Source organism: Channa argus, chromosome 15, assembly GCF_033026475.1.
Source record: "Channa argus isolate prfri chromosome 15, Channa argus male v1.0, whole genome shotgun sequence".
In the NCBI taxonomy this organism is placed as follows: Eukaryota; Metazoa; Chordata; class Actinopteri; order Anabantiformes; family Channidae; genus Channa; species Channa argus.
This window is the reverse complement of record NC_090211.1, coordinates 21,825,191-21,846,835: the sequence shown is the minus strand read 5'-3', so window position 1 is coordinate 21,846,835 and position 21,645 is coordinate 21,825,191. Positions and strand designations below refer to the sequence as shown.

The 21,645-nt window shown below is 45.3% G+C and overlaps 1 protein-coding gene across 1 annotated transcript; it reads right to left on the bottom strand.

Annotated features, from left to right (window-relative positions):
- Nucleotides 1–18,317: 18,317 nt before the first annotated feature.
- si:dkeyp-69e1.8 (uncharacterized protein LOC100001340 homolog) lies at nucleotides 18,318–21,078 on the bottom strand. The gene is made up of 3 exons (XM_067476703.1): nucleotides 20,920–21,078; nucleotides 20,503–20,651; nucleotides 18,318–19,723 (listed from the first exon to the last, which is right to left on the bottom strand). Exons 1-3 carry the CDS (start codon nucleotides 20,942–20,944, stop codon nucleotides 18,905–18,907), a joined length of 993 nt encoding a protein of 330 aa, XP_067332804.1. The 5' UTR covers nucleotides 20,945–21,078; the 3' UTR covers nucleotides 18,318–18,904.
- Between the last annotated feature and the right edge of the window lie 567 nt (nucleotides 21,079–21,645).

Genomic DNA, 21,645 nt, shown 5'->3' with positions numbered 1-21,645 from the left:
CATGAGATGAAAGGCAGCGGTGGTGTGATGTCACCCACGACAGCCCCTAAACCACTTACTGCACTAAATGAGAGCCATTAACCATCCAAACAAAGACTTACAACTTTGTGTCATTTAATCAAAAGGGGAGCAGGAAGCACAATTAACATCTGGGCCAACATGTGTCGGACAGGGGTCAGGTTATAACCGAGCCTGGCGGTCGGCGTACGGCCTAATGAGAGTCAGTAACCCCAACCTGGCTGCATTCCGCCCGCTCCGACTGATCTCTGAGGAAGATGAAGTGGTCTGCCATCCACAGCAGGTTTGAAAACCAGCCAGTTAATAGCTGGAAAGCTCGTGCCCTGCCTCTCTCTCTCTCTCTCTCTCTCTCCATTTACTCCCCAGGTCTCTCCACCTCTCTCCCTCATTACTTTTGGGTTTCTCTCCTCAATAACGTCTGCAGTGGCATATTACAACTTGGAAATGGATTTTAAAAGGCGAGTAGAGAAGGGTGCCAGAATGGGAAAAACATAGTTTGGCAGATTAAGCGGTCGTGCCAAACCTCACGCTTTGCGAGAAACAAGAAACAAGCCGCTTTTTACATTAATGCGCAGACTAGAAAAGACCAACCACAGAGACGGAGGGAAGTCAAAAATCCCACCCTCCTCGAAAGAGAGAATGAAAAATCCAGGCGGCGAATTGTCACCTCATACCAAATCCCTCTTTCTCCTCCGGTGTCACCGGGGTGAAAAGAACCAGTAAACTGCAATAGTAATGTATTTGTACTTACAATTGCTTATTAAGTGTAGTAAGTGTACACACACACACACACACACACACACACAGAAATGAATGCAACAGTTGGTGTCAAGCTTTATGAAATTACAACTGCTGAAATTCGGTGGAAGCAACAAAGTACATTGCATAGAAGGACCTGACATTGCAGCTAGAAAACAAAAGGATTTTTATTTACCATCCACTGAATCGCTCACATTATAAACTAATGTTTTTAAGTTGCTCCCATCAGTTTCTACGTCAAAGAAAAAGCTCCGACACATTTGCGTCTTTTATGTCTCTGTGTCGTGGACAGCAGCTCCTGTAACACACTGTCTCTGTTTGTTTGTTGTAAAGCGGACAGAGGAAGGGACTTCAAATCTTATTCAAATTGAAACTTTATTTAACACTGATGAACGTCACATTTTGAGCGTTGATGAAGTGACCAATAAGCTGCTGTAATTACCAACAGTATTTCAGTGCAACTCATGAAAGTACGTTTTCAAATGATTGTGTATTTTAGCCAGTAACGTCGGATTGGTAGCTTGGAAACACACATTTAATCACTCAGATTTACTTAAAACCACGGCTTAAACAATTAACGTAAAAAAAAAAAAACACGATTTATTCACGATGTTCTACTTTGGTCACGTTGTCTTAGGTCACGGTTTGTTAAAGACGCCGCCTCACAATTTATGGATGTGCGTTACTATTGTAATAATACTACCCTGTACCACGATACTATACCACTGAGGTAAACCCTCCCTCCCACTTCCCCCATCTCTTCCCTTTCTGTGCTGTGAAAAAAAAAAAACTCTTCTTGCGTCAATTAGCTGTAATTATGCAGCACTCAGATCCCTCCCACCATAGTGTGAAGTCACTTCACACTGTACTGCAGCAATGTGAAATATATTTTAACTTTTACTGCCTCTGGTTCCAGCAAACGGCAGCTGTGGACAGAAAAAGCTCAACGATCGGCTGCACTTGGCCGATGATGTGCACGGTGGTGCTTTGACCCCGTTACCACTTTCCTACACGTTGTCCTGCAGACTTAAGCCCCTTCGTGCCATTGTTTGATGTTGACTTCCTCGAGCGTTGTTTCTCCTTGAAATCCACTAACGTGGGCAACACTAGGCAGAAGTGCGTACTGTTGATGACTAACATGAGGCGGGTTACTGTGGGACAGCTATTGGATTCTACAGTGGGGTGTCAGGCGGCAGACCTGCTTTTTTTTCTCCACGCTGCAGGTCTGTGTGTGCTCAGGGAGCTGTGAAGCCAATTCGCAGGCCTGCAAACATCCTGTAACAGCAACATAAATCCACTAATTCAGGCCTTTGTGTTTGGTAATGGTTGTTGTGCCGTACTATGTAGATGTGATATGATAGGATTGATTGCTCTGAAGAGCACTGAGGCTGCTTTCTAGCACCGCCCTGCCACCCAAACTGTCGGCCAACGAGCCGTTCATCCCATGCTGCCTCTGTTGGTGGTCCCTGGTGTAAGCTATATTTTCCCCTCGCTGCTCTCTCTCTCTCTTTCTCTCTCTCTTTTTTATAGCTAACACAAAATTGTTCCTAATTCGCTGCTGCTAGAGGGGGGTAATTTGTGGCTTTTGGCTGAGTGTCGCAAGCCCCAAATTTGAAAAAGCTGCTGAGTTGAAGGCGTTCTGTGAAACTTGGTAGGAGCAACAGTAGGGAGAGGAGAGAGGAGAGAGGCCCTAAACTCAATCAGTGGAAAAAGAAAAACAGCAAAACATGATAAGCCTCAAAAGGCTGAAGCCTGCAATGCAATAATAACTGTTGGGTAATGTAAGCCCACCAATAATTATGGTTCTTTTAATGAAATGATTGCGATAATGTCTCCTCTTCCATTCCAAGTTAAGATGATTTCTGTTTCGCCTAGAAAACACACACGCTCCAATCAGTCGATGTTGACCATAATACTGTAGCTCATATCTTATCTGTGTTTACTTTGCAGCATTTCCCTGCAGCCTTTTGGTTCTTCTTAGTTCATGTGAACTGATCTCACCTTTTCAGAAATGCTGGCATGCTGGGAGCTGCCTTTTTTTGTGCTTTGATAGTTTTTTGGGTCTGTTTTGGTGCCTAATTGTCAGCAGATTGGAGATAAATTTCGTTTTTAAACCAGTTTCTTCCAAGAAGCAGTACTGTCAGATGGCAGAGGTAGAATGTTACTCAAAGGGAGAAGCTTCTTATTAATGGTTGTGCAACAGGTCGAGCAGCTAAATCAACGTTCGAACGACAGTTTGTGATTCCACACATGTTGCAGGTGGTTGAATAAGATTCATATCCTTTTTTGCATCTTGCATGTTATGGTTTAGTTATTTGTTAAAGACAAACATTTCATCATAGCTCATATTTTATTTAGTTGTAGAGTCTTTGTCATGAAAAAGTTTTCATCAACCTGTTTGTTGATGAAATGAACAGTGTTCTCCAGCGGCTGCAAACAGTCATCTGCTGTTTCCTAAAGGCCATTTAACTTTCATTTTGTATGTATGGCTCAGTGTAACCAGTGGAGAGCTTCAAGGTTCTGTGCTGGGCCCACTTTTATTTTCTCTTACACGTGTTGTTATGCAGAGGATGTAGTTTTTTAAAGCTCTCGGTCCAAGATGCATTTTTAGGTCTCGTCCGGGACTGATCCATTACCATCCACGACTCAGATCAACACCCCATTAAACATTTCTTTCATTGTTCTTGAGCCATCGATTATTTTCACATTAAACTTTTTTTTTTTTTTGCTCTTGTCTTTTGTCCTTTCATAATTATTTGGGGAAGGGGAAATGGGCATTAGCATGCTAACGTTAGCCCTCAACAGCCCCAACAGCAAAGCAAAAAACACAGCCACAGCTAAAAGCTACAGCACAGCAGAAATATCAGGAGAAACAAAAATACATGTACAAATCTAAATGTCTGTCAGTTTGTCCCCTGGAAACATTGCTCGGAGACTTCTGGGGGACACTAAAAAGTGACGGACATAACTGGGACGCACTTGCTGCCATAGAGTCTGACGCACAAATTAACCGAAGCTGATTCTTCCTAAGTGGGTTGGAAAATGTTTAGTTTAGTTTTTTTACTATGTTGCTGATGACTACTGTTAGCTAGTGTTAGCGCCTTGCTAATTATTATCCTGTTAAAGTAATTAATCTCATGATTAATTACCACCGGCCTGGTGAGGATCCAACCTGACAAGCTCACAATAAGGAAAACAAATGAAGTTTGCAATAAATTTGACATGAAAGAAAAAATCTACATCTTCATGATTTTAATAAATCCACCTCACTATTATTTAGTATTACTATGGATATATTTATTTTAAAATTGTATATATTTTTTTTTAAAATGTGAAACAGCTACGGCAACACAAAAATGTCCTTTCTGGGACTAATAAAGCATTTTTCTATCTTTCTATGTATCAGTCTAATCGTGCTTTAGTTTCTCGTATCTGAAGTGCAGCAGAGCAGGTCGAGGACGTGGCTTCGTCCACATCTATAACCTCATTATATGAACGTTGTAGCTGGTTTTCCTGTTGCCCAGAAACAGAAAAAGCCCTGGACGCAGCTAAATACTGAATGAACAACAATATTAGGCAACAAATCTCATCACACAAATAGAAGTTACAAAAGAGGCAGCGTTTTCCAAGGCTGGAGTTTGAGTTATCAGCAATTTTATCTCAATGGGATTGGAAACGGGGTTTTCTTACCTCTGGAATGCAACGCGGAAGTTCTGGTTCCACTTTGGCTCTTTGTACAGTCCACTGCTAATATTCTGCAGTCTCAGCTTATTAAACCCAAACTTGGCTGAATGCAGATAAAACAGAGGGGAACAGATCACCCAGACTGGCTTTTCTGACTTCGACACTTTAGTTTAATACTTGTTAATGACGGAGCTTTGGTGATGTTATCGGGCAGCTTCAGTAATTGTCTTTGTGTTTTAGAACCGTGTTGAATCCGTGTACAAGTGAACCGGCACCTCTGAATCCGTTCAAAACAGAAACTGAACATTATGAAGTTCATAAAGGAGGATTTATGGCAGGGCTGTCGGGTCCGACTGCAATGTTCCCAGTTTGGTGTACCAGATAAACTAACAACTGACTGCAGACCATTTATTAACATAAGGCTGAGACTGAAGTAAGGTTTTTATTTTAGAAGTCAGTCCCGTTTTTCGTTTGAAGCTCTGAGAGGCCTTGTCGTCACCATTTTTTCCCCCTTTTACCAGCACTTGATTACAGCGACTTGTTGAATGAATGTTTGATGAATGCTTCAGCACAGTGTCTCCACATGTTGAACTAATGTTTATCATAGCACACAGAGATTTGTAACCAAATTTAAACCAACTCGTACAACACAGTGCTTTGTGTTTTGGAGTTGGGAGGCCATTTCTGTCTATACTTCAATTGAGTCATCTGTGTATATTTATTTCTGAAGCCATTCTGGGCAAATTACCATCAGACATCTGTAAATGTGCAAAGACCGTGGAGTAAATTTGAAAAACCGGAATTGCAATTTAAAAGAGCTTGAAAATGTAGTTTTGATGTCGAGTGTGTGAAAATGAGTCAGCGACTGAGCAGATTCGTAACTGAACTGGGTTAAAGAAAACAGCCAAATATGAGCCGAGAAAATATGTGCAAATATTATAAATACAACGGTAAAAGGAAGTGATAAAAATACAAATGCAAACTTGACAAAACAACCTGACAGTTCAGTTGTGTGGAGAATTAATCACGAACATCCACTTTTATATGACTAGTAGGGTTACGTCTATGAATATGTAATTAAGAAAACAAAAAAGCACATTAGCCACATGACTGTTCTCATAAAAAGCCAGCGAGCTGGTCTGACGTGGTGGTTGAGAACGACTCAAACAAAGTTCAGTGATAGTTTATTCTGGCCTGAAGTCCAAAGGATCCCGGAACGTGCAAACGAGAAGTAACTGATGGAACGTCTGCAGATGAGGACGTTGCAGGAAGTGAACGGGGCTCCTCTGTGTCTCCGTCAGTACGAGGTCCCCGAGATGTGCTCATTCATTTTGATTAACAGGGCCTTCCTCACTCTCATCCCATCCTCTGTGGTTCCCTCTCGCCTCAGGGGTGGGTGGAGCGGGGGGAGGGGGGGGCAACATGGTTTTTCACTTCCGCAACAGCACCTCATTGCCCAAGTGTTTAAACACTTAGGATCAGTTGAAAAAGAGAGCGAGGACGAGGAGGAGGAGGAGGAGGAGGAGGAGTGCAAAAACACTCACGAGCAAAGAGCAGTTCTACATTAACTCTGTATCACCCAAGGGAGCTGTAAAGGCTGCCCCCTAAGTGAAAGGAATAAATGTGGCTGTTGTCAGATGTCTGGAACCGCTTGAGAGGGTTTCAGGATCGGGGCAGCCCACCATGCTGAAATGAAGGGTGATAAGTTTGGGCGGCCCGAAGAATTAGACGCTACAACTTGCTGAGTGCCTTTGACTAATGAGGGCGGCTTTGCTGCAGGAGGAGAGCAGCGTTTGATCCCCAACAAGCCGCAGCTTTCTGAAAGTCACGCTGCCTGTTGAGCTACGGGTGGAGGGAACAGCAGCAAAACTCAGAGGAGGTTTATGATTTTATGCAGGTCCCACGTGAGCTGCCTCTGATAGCGACGGTCCTCCCACGGAGGCCTGCGTCCTCAGCAGTCAATCACTGCACCAGGGACAGGCGCTGTCAGTGGACCCAGCTCGCCTGGTCCGTGTCACCACTTCATCGGATTCAAATACGTCCTCAGATTCTGTTTGCGGAGGTGTAGCTGCGGCTCTTCCTCCACACGTCGGCCCCCGAGGGAACCAGCAGAAAATAAAACACACGAGGCAAAGCAGTAGCAGCTGGATGAGTGTTTTTCCAAGTTAGAGCAATTGATCAGTGAGAGTCCAGAGAGTCCTAAAGGGGAGTGGGTGGAGGGGAGGAAGCTGCAGGTGTGGGGAAGAGAAAACACGGTCACATCTCAAGTCAAACAAATGCGTCCGCGCTGATGGAGATGGATGGAGGGTCAGCATTCCAGTCCACCCTGGAGATCCCCACCGCTCAGCCCCAGGCCGAGGAGGGCGAGCTGCCGCCGCTGCCGGGCCAAGCGTCCGCACAGGGAAAGGCCCGCCACCGAAGCGGGTCATCACTAGGACTCGACACATACGAGAGGAAAGTCGCTCCTACATGGACAGAGACACGGTGGCAGTTTTCTCTCAAGCTTTGTTGGAGTAACTACGCTTCCACCCATCTTCAGTGTGCGCAACTGGGTCAAGATGCCAGAATGCAAACAGAATCAAACTCTTCTTGACAAAGTGTTTGGAATCGGGAATCAAACCTCTGACGTACATGAGTGACATGAGCTGATGTAAAACCTACTAAGGTCACATCATACACAGCTGTGTCTTACAGAAGTCCATGCTGGGGACTGAAAAGTGTCCCTTGGCCCTTTGTGTTCTGTCCAACATCAGGTCTAATGGAGCTGTAGGGACGTTGGACTGGAGGAAACCTGGTGGCTGCTCTAAGGGTCCGTTAGTTCTTTTTGTGTTAGAATCTCGACCAGTCGTCACTGAGCACAGATGCACTTTTCACACACGTATTACAATGAAATTCAGTCCCACTCGAGGACACACCTGGTGTGTGGGCTGGGATTCCTGACTGAAACAAAACCAGGAAAAGCTTTTCAGATTTGAATGAAGAGCAAGCAACAGTGAGCAACTTTGGTGCCATGAATCGTTTGTAATCCGATATCCACGTCTCTTAATATGTCCATGGTTCTCAGTGTTTGGAGCTCTATTTTTTCATAAAGACAGTAAACACATCACCCAGGTTTTTTTTTTGTTTTTTTTTCCTGCCGCAACCATCGCATTTTTTCGACTCAATCCCACACACCAGCCAGGAAATGGCTCCAGTTAAAGGTTAGGACACACGAATGACTTTTAGGTTTGGATTAAAAATGCTGCACCGAGTCAGACTGTCTGATGTCAGCAGGGAGGTTATTCCAGAACCAAGGGGCACGACAGCAACAGACCCCATAGAAATGGACTCCACTCCGAGAGCGATGGTGATGCAATTCATCATTGGTTTTAGTGTCTTTATGGGATTTGTTAAAGACAAATAAGGAACTCATCGCTCTTTTCCTTTAAATCTCACTGAAGACAAATCAGATCTGTCTGCAGTGATGAAAACATGAAACAAAAGCCAAATTTCCATTGTGTTTCTCCTTTTTTTTTGACCATGTGAGGATTTGGCTGTTTTATTTCCTTCTTCTTTAACAGTTTTATGGCACATGCATTCATTCATATTTTCTTTTGCCAAATGTCTTAAAAGTCAGTCAGATTTTGTGCAACATTTGAATGGAAACCCACTCATCTGTGACTCGAGTTTACAACATGATTAAATAATCCTGAAACAAAGGAAGCGGACACACACACACACACGCACACACACACACTGCAGGAGAGAAAGTTTCCATGAAGAGTGAGAAAAGGACGGATGAAGTGAGGTCAGGAGAGGAGGTGAAAGATGTTGAAGGAAGAGCCATGTTTATCTTCAGAACTCGTGTGGAGGAGGGAGCCCACATAAGTGAGTTTGTGTCTGTGGGGGGAGAGTTGGCCCCCTCCTCGTACCTCCTCTCTTCACTTCCATCTGCTTCACCTTATCCCAACATTTTTCCAACATCTTCTGAGCTGAAGGTCAGAGGCATCTGAAAACGGAGCCGCGTTGTGCCTAATCCTGCGGCCTCCTCGCTCCTCATGTCCCTCAGGGAGCAGGAGAAACTTTGCTCACTTACTCTGTTTCTGCCTCCTTCCTTTGTGTTTTCCCCAGGAATCCTATAAAAGCCTGCAGGGATGAGCTGCAGCTCATAAAGAGAAAACTCGCAGGGCACCCTGAGGTCCTGGGCTCTGTAAAAAGGCAGCGGCTGCAGCTCTGCCGGTGGACACGAACACGCCGTTACACACACACACACACACACACACACACACACACACACACACACACACTACACCTTGGGAGTATTTGATCCCTGTGAACGCTGCACGGCCTGGGGAAGACACGCTCTGTAAATTTCCCCCCCGTGTGCTTCGTCCTCTGTAACAGCAGCCTGAGCTTGTAAAAAGAAAAGCACACACGACAGGTGCCAGGGTCAGGAATGTAGTAAGAAATGAATGATGAAATACTATCGTACTTGTTATTTCTCGATTTTTAATTTCACTTTTCCTTTTTTCTGGAGGCAGGTTTCGCCAAAAAAAAAAAGGCTGTTTACGAGTTTGTGTATTGTTTGTGTATCATCACCAAAATGTGCTCAAACTAAAACCATTTTTAACTTTGTGTAGGCAGCATTTTACATTTCATCCAGTTTAAACTATTTTCCAGTTTCTAATTTAAACTATTGTGGTTCGTTACTAACACCAGGTTTTTATTCTCGTCTTTCTTAGATTTTCACACAAATGAGTTTTGAAACTGTAGTTTTTTTTTCCTCTTTTGTATTTAGTTCAAATACTCCACATGTTCACCTTAAACATCTGCAAAAGTCCCTCGTGTGCTACAAATACACCTGGCTTGAAGCATCACTGCCTGTAAAGTCAAAGAAGTAACTCAAACAGTCAAAAGAATGAAGTAGGGGAGTGGAGTCCAGTAATTTTAGTTACATCCAACCATCGCATGCATGCACGCGCGCGCGTGTGTGTTTGTTTTCACTGCTGGTGGCACAGTGCAGGATTTATTTGAACAGATGTGAACTCTCAGTGCCAGGGTGACCTAAGGTCCTACTTGGCTACACTGCAGCTGATCTCTCCACCCTGGAAAAATAACACTCGGTTTAACAGGCTGACCCGCGAAAGAAGAAGCTCACAAACGCACCGTGTAAAACCAGGAATACGACTACATTTCCTCCCAGAGACGGACTGAGTCTCAGCGTAACCTTATCCGAGCGTCTCCTGCTGCAACGCGGGGCGCGTGTCGTCAGTTACAGTAAGCAGACAGTACAGTAAAAGCAGAAGTTATTTTCCTTCCAAAGACAGATATATGGCAGCGGATTTATCCTCTCATTGACCGAAAATAGAGGGTTTTATACCAAATGCGCTGCACATTAACGAGGCCGAGCGTGAGTTGGGGGAGTGCAGAGGTTGCTGACACGAGCTATAAAGGAGTTGAATTTATGTGTCAGCGTGATACATGCAGGAGGTCAGAGGCAGAGTGAAGTGTGGAGGGTCGACAGGGGATAAAGAGACGGCGGTGTTTGGACAGAGGACAGGAGAGAGCGGTGCTAATTTATACCCCGCTAATTGGAAACAGCAGAGTCCTGCACCTGAACCGCATTCTCGGCCCTGTGGCCAGGACGGGGGACTGGGCAACGTGGGAGGGTGATGAGGGTCAGGGGGATTGAGAGATGGGATGGAGGTTAGGGTCAGTGTCAATAGCACCTTTGTTGTTTCTGTCCCTGCAGACGGGACGGAGTTTTTGGCGTGTGTGTGTGTGTGTGCGTGTGCACGTGGAAAGTCCAAAGAATCTCAGGTCTGCCTGTGCGTGTCTGAACAGAATTAGTGTGTATGTTAGAGATTTTCCGGGGGTCGTGTTGTTGTGACAATCTCACACACACATGCACCGCAGGCCAGAGCCGGAGCGAGGACCACCCTGTCTCACCAGAGGGAGAAACAAAGGGGGGAGCAAAAGCCGCTTAATGTGTCATGGTCTCGAACTGACACGGTGTAACATATGACAGGGCTGGACGTCAGCGCTCTGAGCTTCCTAGTTAAATAAATATGACAGCGTCCTCAGATAATTACCGCGCCGTGGCCATGTTGACTCATAGCATCCGTTAATTATTAGCTGGGGCCGTGTGAATACGTGGATTCATTCTTCGAGTCCCTGCCGCTTGTGTGTCTCTGATGTCTGTAATATTTCAGTGAATGATGGTGTATTCAGATGTTGGCTGTGACTGGGGTCTGGCATTGTGCTAGAAAATGAAGTAATGGTGGAATTTAGATTGAAAAAACATTGACGGTGCTTGATGTGCCTCATATCTGCACGATCTGTTTGCACTGCTAAGCCGCGAGTATTAGTGTTTAGGCCCATTTAGGCCGGCGACTCCCAACGAGGGGAATTTGTAGCACAGAGGGGATCTGCTGCAGCCGGTGGAGCAGCTCCATAAATCTGGTGTTACACAATAAATAGGCCTAATAATCATAAATAAATGCGTGCGAAGGTGCTGTGGACGGTGAGAGAATTAAACGCTACGGACAAATACAGGTTAACTTGATGCAGCCAGTAGAACTCAAGTGTGCACTTTTGTGTCATAAGAGTTTAGTGTCTAATGCTGATGAGGTGCCTGAGTGGATCCGGAAAGGTTAGCAGGCCAGGTCGAGGACGGAACCCACAGGAACCGCGGATTTGGGCCTTACTTTTGGAAGCGTGCTTCTGATAAAACAAGCCATCAGCTCAGCTGTCAGCATTCAGGGTTATATGGAGCAAAGAGCAGATACATCGATATGTGCCCAAAAGCCAGATTCCCTGGGAAAAAAAATGAAAGAGTGGACTTGGACATATGGGGAACATATTGGTGGCAGATCACACAAGTTCCCTCCTAAGAGAAGAGACTGCAACAAGATTTAGATGTGGTGGGGGCTGTTTTGTTTCCCCTTTAAAGGCGTGTCAGTTGTCTGCTAGAGAGAAAAAAACCTTCTTTTGTACTTCGTCACTCCCGCAGTGATTGACATCTCGATCGTCTGCACACATGAGTGAGGGTGTGCAAGCTATTTGCGAAATTACAGCTCCAAAACACGCGCGCACACACGCACACTCTCTCCCACTGTAGTGGTTTGCAGAGAGACATTTGTCCTATGATGCTGCACTTTTTTCTCCCACCTAGTATCTATTCTGAGGGCCAAGCTCCGAGTGCACATCAAAACCACCACAATCTGTCTGTGTCCCTCAGCATTTGTCTCTCACACACTCCTTCTCCCTCGCAAACCGTGCACAAACTGAAACACATTTGAGTGTGTTGTGGGAGGGATTGCACATATTCTTTGATCAGGGTTCATCTGACGGCAGATCTGCTTCATGATTCGGTTTGGAAGCAGGAGTGATTTACTTTTTGACATTGAAGTCCTTGATTTTAACAAACCGTGTTTCCTTTTCTTTGACAGATAATGTTATTTAAGGTTAGTGCACTTGTTAGTATTGTTGCCTCACAACTAGGTTCTGGATTTGACCTACCCCACCTCTCGTCCGGTGTTCAGCCTTAGATCCCAAGTCTTGGGGGTAGATTGACGTAATGTTGTAATGGGACCGTAGAATTAGGAATAATGTTTCTGCCAAAGCATCATTTGGTGAAGACCTACCTGCTCTGGAGCAGAGAGGAACAAGGCTTTTTTGCGTAGTGGTCACTTTTGTGTTCAGCGTGTGATCACTGCAAAGAGAGCAGCCGTGAGTCAGTGATCACATGTTTCTGACTAACAATAACCAGCAAATGTATTATTTTCATAATCAAAATTTGATCCTTTTGCTGCTAAAAAAAAATAAAATCACAAGATTGTTTTATTTTGTCCATATTATGATGTTAGTGGGGAAAATCACCCAAGTGCACGAATGGAATCCAGAGGAATTTGTTTCGGCGCATGTGCTGCTCAGCATCTTATATAACAATGAACTGGGGACTTGTTGCAATCTGCAAACCAGTTGTTTGCAGATCCAGTCGATGCTGCCACACAGTAGCTGACCGAACTCTTTGAAGGCTTTTGTCAATCCCACGTCCACTGTGTTGGACCTCAGAGTCGTCCTCTCCCTGATAAGCGGGGATCACTAATATGGTTTGAGCCTTACAAAATATGAGCCGGCACCAACGTTAGTTCACGTCCTTTTTGACACCAGCTCATCATTTCCACATTGCGTCCACTGCCCTCTCAGGGCCAGAGCAAAGCCACTGCAGCTGCACATCTTAATCTCATTTCTCCTCCATCCTGCCTGTCATGTTTACTTGATGTTTTCCTTTCTCCTCCCTTTTGCAGGATGCATGGTTTCAAAGGGACCACAGAACAAATCAGAGGCCCGTCCCTGTGCACCGATGGCCTGTCTCTCATTCGGGATGGAGATTGAAGGGCATGTCTGCCCCTGGGGCGTCAGTGTGGGATCGGGGGGCCTCAGTAGCACCCGTCGCCCCAAGGGCCTCTGTGTTTCCACAGCGTGGGAACTGGACCGTGGCGCACAGCAAACGTCGAGGGCTTCGTAAGTGCCTCAGCCCCACCAGTCGCTGGAAAAGCCCTGAAAGCTTTGCATGCGCCCCTTGTTAGCTCAAGGTTGTGTGTGAGTGCAGTGTGTGTTTTGGGTTTGGCTTGCTTTGAAAAGATACGACAATAACGAGCCCTTGAGCAGGAGTTATTATGTGTTTGGCTGAGCCCGGGAGCTTGTGTTGCTGTGATGGAAGTCGGATGCTTTCCAGTGTTGTTTTGAGGCGCTTTGGGTTTGTTAGTCAGAGCTTACTGTAAAGTGTCTCCTAACACGCTCCTATTTAGGCAGAGGATGTGTGAGGCTTGCGAGTCGGAGAAAACAACAGGGCGGCAGAAGATCAATTCCAGGTTGACGGCCCGTATTCTATCAGAGCGAGACATGGCTCCAATCTTCTCGCATGTCTGTCTCCAGCTCTAGTCTCGCTCGGCCTCCGCTAAGCTCCCTCCGCTTTCATATGACGCAGCGATAGCCGTCATAAGCTGCATGACAGCATATGGACCTGAGTGACATTGGATGTATGTGGCAGGAGTGAGTGCAGCTCCTCTTTGTGTCTCCCATTCATGTGGCGAGCGCAGGATTAAGACGTGATCCAACAGAGCAGGAGTGGAGGAGAACCAGCCCGGGTCAGATCTGCCTTGAATTAAGTCAGTGTTGCAGCAGGAATAATACAGTCACCTCCCCCAAAGCCCCGAAATACTACTGAAGGCTCTGTGTCTGTGTGTGTGTGTTAAGGTCTGTGTCGAGGCTGCAACCAAACCACAGGCTGGTGTCCTTTACAGAGAAGAGGGGTCTCTGTTGACGGTTCAAACACAGCTCACGGCCCCAGCTTCAAAAGGCCTCCCAATCATCGCACCCACTTAAAGCCAACGGCGCATGTCACTTAATGTGGACCACACTATTCATCAATTATGGGGAGCTCGGGGGACATCCAACACCCCCTCCACAAGTAGTGAGTTGTCTTCTGTTCTGACTGAAGCCCCCTCCTGGGGTCCTCAAAGCCTATCTGTTGCAGGAGGTGCGGTGTCAGACCGCTAACTCCGCAGCGCCGCCACACTAACAGCACTCCGGCTTCTTTCATGCTGTGCTGTCCACCACAACTCGGAGAAGCCCCTCGCCCCCCTAAGCCTCACAATAGCTCACTTCTTTCCCTTCCTTATGTAATTATCATGCTCATCGTCCCCCTACTCATCCCACAGCGGGCTAATCCACACGCCAGTGAGGCGCACACGAGTCGACGACCCTCCCACTCGCTGTTTGTCTGTCCCTTTGGCAAGTGAACCGAATCGACCTGGAACCAATTTCATGTCATCCGACTCTGACATGTCCATGGGGTATTTGTTAAACCCCAATGCCTCTTTGCTGTCCAAGTGACAGAACGTGTGTTAAGGTTGTAAGAGTGAAAATAGATGACACCAATGTGGCGACCATATTTGAATTTCCCTGTAAATAGACAGATGACATCAGGGAGCCCAAACCTGAAACAGACCACGCAGAGTCATCCTGGTCTCGCTCCTCCTCCGTCCTCTTCACGCCGCCCCGCTCCAGTCCCTGTTGTTGAGGGGACTTCCTCTGTCACATGTGGCCGGGGTTCAGGTCAGGTCGGCCCAGCGTGAGGGGATGAGGGGTGACTCTCCTGCTGCCTGCATCAGCCGCGGTACCTCCACGTCCTGTCCCTAAAAACAGTGGAGCTGCTCATCTCAGCAGCTGTGTGCAATTTGGATTCTGTCTGGGTTTTTTTTTTTTTTTTTTTATCTTGCATGTTTTTTTGTTATTCGTGTCTGTCCTGACACCACTTTCTGCCCCGATCATGGATGGAAGCTTTATATCAGCTGCACTATTTGAATTTTCATTTAGTTTCACAAGGCAGAGAAACAATGAGGAATTAAGTTTGTGAAGTTTGGGAAACTAAAATCTATTTAAGTCAGAGTTTTAGAGTCAGAGCATTAAAATGTGTTAATCCTTACTATTTCTGCAGATTCATATTTGTGAATGTTTTGTGGAGGTGGGGAAGAGTTGTCGGGAATAAATCAAATAAACTACAAATAAATAAACAATTGTTGAATTTAATAATGTATTTTCGGATACTGAATTAACTGTATAATTAACAGAATGTGTAACATTTGACACATAGCTAAAAGAGTTGAATTAGCAAATACAATAATAATTTGAAATAGATAAAACTTGTAAAAAAGTGGTTGACATACAGAAGAGTAATTTGTTTAAGTTAAAATTATTTTGTTAGCTGAAAGTGAAAGAAAATAAAGGTTGAAAAAAGTTCATTTATAAATGTTTTAAACAAGCTACAAAAAAAGATTTAAATACTTAAAGGTGGTTTCTATAAATGGTTGGACCAGTTCAAAGTGGTGGAGAAATGTTGGAAATTGCTTTAACATTTACTAAAGTCATTAATAATTGTTTACAATAGCTAAAAGTAACTGCTGTTAAATGAAAGTACTGACAAAATTTCTGAAATGTGTTGAATAGTTACATCCAACACATAATTGGTTGAAATTGTGAAAAATAATTTCAATAAACGGTTTAAATAAAATGTCTTTAATCCAAATCCGAAATTGCTAAAAATGATGAGCTAATTGTTTTTCCTATAGTGAAATGTCAAAGGTCAAATGGTTGCAAACGTTCACAGTGAGAAACGTCATTTAACAGCTTTAGGTAACAGAAGCTGTTGACAAAGTGCAGCAAACCACTGTGCACAGTGACACTTGTGTCACCGGGTTGAGCCCCTGCTTCAAAGACCCCACGTTAACACAAACAAGTCCACGTAAAGTGCCGTGTAGTAACAAAGGATCAATGCACTTAACCGATGCACTGTGTGATTGGCTGCACGAGTCCGAAAAGGACGCACACACACGCACGGACACGCAGTCGCACGGGGCGAACGCTGCTTCACAAACAACTGCAGCCACACACGCTCGGGCGAGGAAGGAACATGAAAACAGCACTAATGGGAAAAAGATGAGAGACGAGCAGAGAGCAGGCTGCTGGACGCTGCTGCCTCCCAGACATGGAAAGAGCTGTGTGTGTGTGTGTGTGTGTTTGCTGTGTTGATGTGTTGCTTCTCTTTCTGCTCCTTGGCCCAGTAAATAAGGCTACGCGCACACGCACACACACACACACACATCACGGTGTCGTGGCATTGCTATATTTCTACGTTAGCGTGCTTCTGCTGTCTTGTCAGTTTTCAGCTATTAATTAAAACATTTTTTGGTGGAGCTCTCTGGTAGAGATCGTAGCCGCAGCGTCCCAGATTCCAGCTGCACATCACAGACCCCCTCTCTGCTCCCATGTTTCCTGCCTATATCTTCACTTAAAGCCATCAAATTAAAGTTGTATTTGTTTTGATAAACAGCTAAATTAAAAGCCTTTTTAGGGCCTTTCTGAACACACACACACACACACACACTGCACTGAGGCTGCGCAGCCTCTGCCATCTTTGCAGCTCCCGACATTTGTTATTTCAAAATCAACTTTTAAATTCTCATTTCAAACCGCGGACCATGTAATGTGGCATTTACTTTCCTTTCATTATGAAAAATGACTCATCTTTCCGAAAGGTCTGTGCGCCATTGTCGCAGTGATAAAGTGGGGTCTGTGTGTCGTCCTGCTTGGTTTCCAGCCCAACACCAAAATACCGCGGCCTCCTTGTCTCTCAATCCCAAAGGGGACCACGGGACCCTTACAACATTTTTGCTCGGAGCCTGATTCTGGCTTCATTTCCCCTCATCTGTCGTGGTCTCATGGTATCAGCCACCGCTGCAAACACTGTGTTTTGTGCTTCTCTCATGTCCCATATTTTCCTCAGTCGTTTCGGCTTCATAATGCCGACTCTATCGCTGCTCTCTTATCCGTGATGTGGATCCACTAAGACTGGATAATATTTGGACAGGTGTTCTTTCATAAGCATTAAGTTCAAGGCTTGTAGCGGGCCGTTTCCCTGCACTTTCACAGAGGGAGAGAGAGAGAGAAAAGGCGGCACATCCTGGCCGCTGGATTCTAAAGCTGGTACTGAATACTGTATTCTGTTCTGTATGTGTAATCCCAACAATAAAAAACTGTTTAGCACCAATTTTCCTTTACTTTTAAAACCTTTTTTCCTGTTTCAGACAACTGTGGAGGCCACATCTGGAGGACAGATGTAGTCCCAGAGCTTGTTCTCTGCCTTTGGCTCTCTCTCCTACACTGATTCGCACTCACTCTCTCTTTCTCGCGTCGTCCCCTCCCTCCCCTCTTGTTTTTTTGGGAAACATGAGAGCCGGGCTAATTCTCTCCCTCTCTCTCTCTCCCAGTCTCTCCCACCCCGGCTGGACCACCCACATTCGGAAACGCCTAGCTGTTCCTGAGGCAGAGCCGCCGGCAGCTTAGAGAGACAGAGGGAGAGGGAACGAGGGGGATGTAAGGATGGGTTATGACTGACGGTTTTAGCAGAGTATCAATTACATCAATGTCAAAGCCATAACCTGCCATTGTGTGAGGAGGAGAGACACTGCAGTGCTCAGCGGACTTTGTGCAGCATGAATCCCTGCACCACAGCTATCTATATCCCCTCACTTCCTTCTCCAGCAACACGACTTGACCATAGTTTCTTATAATAATCCATCGCAGAAATTACATGTCCTTTTGTTGCGCGCGGGATAAAAGTGTCCAAAAGTCGATCGCGCTCTGTGTGTGAAGATGAGTCAGAGCTGTGACGTGTTCTTGAAACAGCGGCTTTTGTTGACTCGGTGCGAGCAGTGAATACGTTTGTCTCACTTCAAACGTTTCTATTGGTCCAACGCGGAGGTCAATGTCTCCTCCTTGTGGACGTTTCTTTGCATTGTCTCATAATAACGAGTGTTAACCTGCTGCATCTAAAAAAGCCCCGAAAGCCGTAACATGATCACATTAACATTAACAAACTGATTGTTGAAGCAGTCGTGAGCACAACGTTGGCCGAGCTGCGGAGAATCTTTGCTGCATTCATCATCTTCTTCTGTATTAATAAGCAAAGCAGGAGAATAACACAGTGCACATCCAAAGGCGGAAAATCGGAGGTGATGTCAACTAGTAACTAAAGCACAAAAAAAACAATCTGGTCTGTGAACGCAAATCAACGATTATCTGGTTCAAATCAGCACAAAGAGCTGAACATCAGGATAAAAAGAAATTTGGATTTGAACAGCGACAGTGTGCAAACAAACCCAAACACAGCTGTTTGAGTTTCACCTCAGCTCCAGACTTTTGTGTTTTCTCCTGAAACTTAAAGGATTTTAAGTTGACAAAAAGTCACGTATTAAAACAATAACCCGGTCCACATACGTGGGCTAATAAATCACACATTACTTCAGGAATATTGTGCTTAGAGATTGTTTATGATGCCCCCAAGTGGCCAAAGACAATGGAAACTTACACACACACACACACACGCGCGCGACACAGTAATACAATTCAATACAGCAGCTCTGCCATTATTACGACTTTTACTTTTATCGTTTCTCAGTTTGTTAAAGGTGATAAATCTGTGTTTATTACTCAGGTCAAAGTGGGTAGTGGTCTACAGTATATTTAGAGGTGGTTTTAATCTTTTGGCCAACTGCTTCATTTTACATGCAGGGGCCCAAACTTTATTTACTCACAGTTATAATTTGTAAGATGCTGAGCCAGCACAATGAAAACTCACACTAAAGGAACAGACGGAGCATTTTGAACTACAGCGAGATTTCCACAAACCAAAGGAATTTTTCAAACCTGGCACCCAGAAGTTGTTTTTCCTCATGAGTTGCTGCCATTCGATGAGGCGTGATCTGATTTATTAATAACTCATGAAGCCACACGGACAGTTTAACACTTTCTGACATAGAAAATAGGTCTTAGTGTTCAAGCATCAACAGTATTCTGACAAGGCCACTTCACTCATGATAAATTACTCTTTTATCTCTCATTTGGTTTTCTCGGTTTTTCTTCTCCCCACCTCAGTAGCCACCGACCCCACAGTGGCCCCCACCATACCTCCAAAGGGCCCACCGACAAACAGGCCGACCAGGGCCCCGAACAGGGACTCCCTCCTCACCAGTGCGGGCAGCCACTTCGTCCAGCCCGTCAGCTTCTCCCACAGGCTCCAGAGAAACGTGGGGGCTGGGGCGACGGCCGTGGGGGGGTAAATACTATCGATATCCACGTTCAGGTCTCCTACGCTTCTCTCCGCTTCGTCCCGCACTCCTTCCATTTCTTCTTCTGTCGCGTTTTCCTCTCCTCCCCTCTCCTTGACCATCTCCACCTGCCTCTCCCTCACCTTCTCCTCGGCCTCCTGGTACAGGGGGCAGCTCAGGTGGGGTTCTCCGCTCTCCCTCACTGCCCGCTCGACCTTCTCCAGGAGCTCCTCCACCACAGCTTTTTCATCCTCTGCTTCCCCGCCGCGGGTTTCCAGGGTGTGGTAGCGGCCGCCACATTTGTCCAGCAGCTCCTGGAGGTCCTTGCGCCAAGTCACGAGGTACTCCTCCAGCTGCTCGTCCTCCTCCAGCTCCTCCGTATGGGTGAAGAGTACGATGGTGTGTCGGCTGACCGCAGAGGGGCCGAACAGCTTCTTCAGGACAGCCAGCGCCTTGGCCTCTTCGTCAGCTGGCTCGTTCACAGGGAGGCACAGCAGGAAGGCATGAGGCCCTGGGCTGGATAAGGCGATGAAGGAGGAGATGTGTTTCCTCCTTTCCTCTGGGTTGCAGCCTGAGCCGAACCAGGGTGGACAGGAGACCACCGCCACCTACAGGGAGGTGGCAACACTATAAATCATGATGCTAAAACAACACAGGACAAGTAGGACTTTGTGTGGATTATGTTTCTAAACTACATGAGGCACAAAGATGCAGGAATGTTTGGCAAGCAAGAGAAAAAAAAATGTGTGTATTCAAACTGTCCAATAGCTGAGTATAATAAATGAATGTCATCAGTTAAAAGAATCAAAATAATGAATCAGTTGGAAGGGCTGTCGTCCACGGACCACTATCACCTCCAGCTGCTGCCAGATGTGTAGTGCTGGTGGGATTAACTTACAAAAGTGTTACATATCCAATGAAGGGTGTGTGTCTCTAAACAGCCACAGGTTTCCAGCAGCAAAACTAGTGAACCCACCATTACTAAAAATCCTTCTGACACTGCAGGAACAGCTTGTCCACCCTAAACCTGCCAACACATTTTCTATTCAAGGTTCTGCACACAGTAAACATACTAAACCTGTTTTATGTTATTTATGGCACTAAGTGCTTTTTGTCCACCACACCACAACAAACATTATTAGTTGGGAATGTGGCCAATTCGGAACAAGAACAAGCAAATCAACAGAGATGGATGGCTTTTTATTATTATGATTATTTTCCTTTTTATATATACATTAAAATTAAAGGTTCCTAAGGTGTTTTTATTTTTTACATAATATGAAAACGCATTTTTTCCACACGTTCTTGCTGATGCTGCTGTTAACTAGAGTGAATTAGTTGACTGAAACTCTGGGATGTCTTGGGTTAGAATCTCTGATCAGCTCACCTTCCTGCCTCCAGCCTCCCCTCGGTGTTTGATGCACTCTGTGGCCGCCGCCTCTGTGCCCTGCTCGGAGTCTCGCAGGCCCAGGATGGCGCAGACTGCGCATCTCTTTCCTGCCCCGGTTCGGCCCAACACCACCAGCCGCAGGTCTCCTGAGCAGGAAGAACAACTCAGTATCAAAAATCCTGCTTTTCTTTGTGCGCTGTACTTCATTTGTATAAAACGCTATTCTGAGTGCGGAACTTAAGGGTTTTCAGTCTCTGAACACTGGGAGTTGATGCTCCACGTTGTTTCTTGTTTTTCTGTCTGGAGCCAGACGCGGCAGCGCCCTGTGCGGCTCCTCTGTCCCCCAACACCCGCACACTTTCCCCCTGCTGGCTCTCAGAAACACGGTTCATTTAAAGTTCACTTGAGTCTTACCTGAGTGTGACGCAGACGCGGACATTTCTCCGCCGTTTGTCCTGGAGTTTCGCCGCCGTGTCGGGGATGAACGCACTTCCTGGTTCCTGCACACTGACTCAGCCTCTGCTGGTTCTGGGCTGAACCTGACTGGCAGCTCCAGGGCCGAACGCGGAGCTTCAGCTGTGGAGGCTGAAGCCCAAGTGAGTTTCGACAGGAGATCTGAAGAGTTAAGTGCCACAGTTTTAAAGTATTTTCTCTTCAATATTTTATTACTGCTTATTACTACTTTTACCTGACGAGCAAATAACTTAAGTGATAGTGATTTATGCAGAAGATTTAGATTTATTTATTAGATTATAATTATTGATTCATTAATGTAATATGTAATGTTACAATGATTTGATGAATATTAAATGTAATAATATATAATATTTATATAATAATATATATAAGAATGTGGTTATGTTTTATTAAAATGGTTCTAGTAAAGTAAATGTAGTAAGCTGCCACTTCCCACCACTGCTGCAGTAAAATGTCCCTTAACTTTATTAGATCACATTTATTACATTTAGAGAGAATTTAAATTTAAGTGGCTGAAAATGTGCAGATTAATTGTCTGAGCTATTAATTCTGTCTTCTGATTTGAGATTTAGACCATTTTAGTATTTTTCTCTCTATGTATATACCAACAATGGAAGACTGACTTCTTAAAAGGTCAAACGTCTCCTTTGGACCATGTTCCAT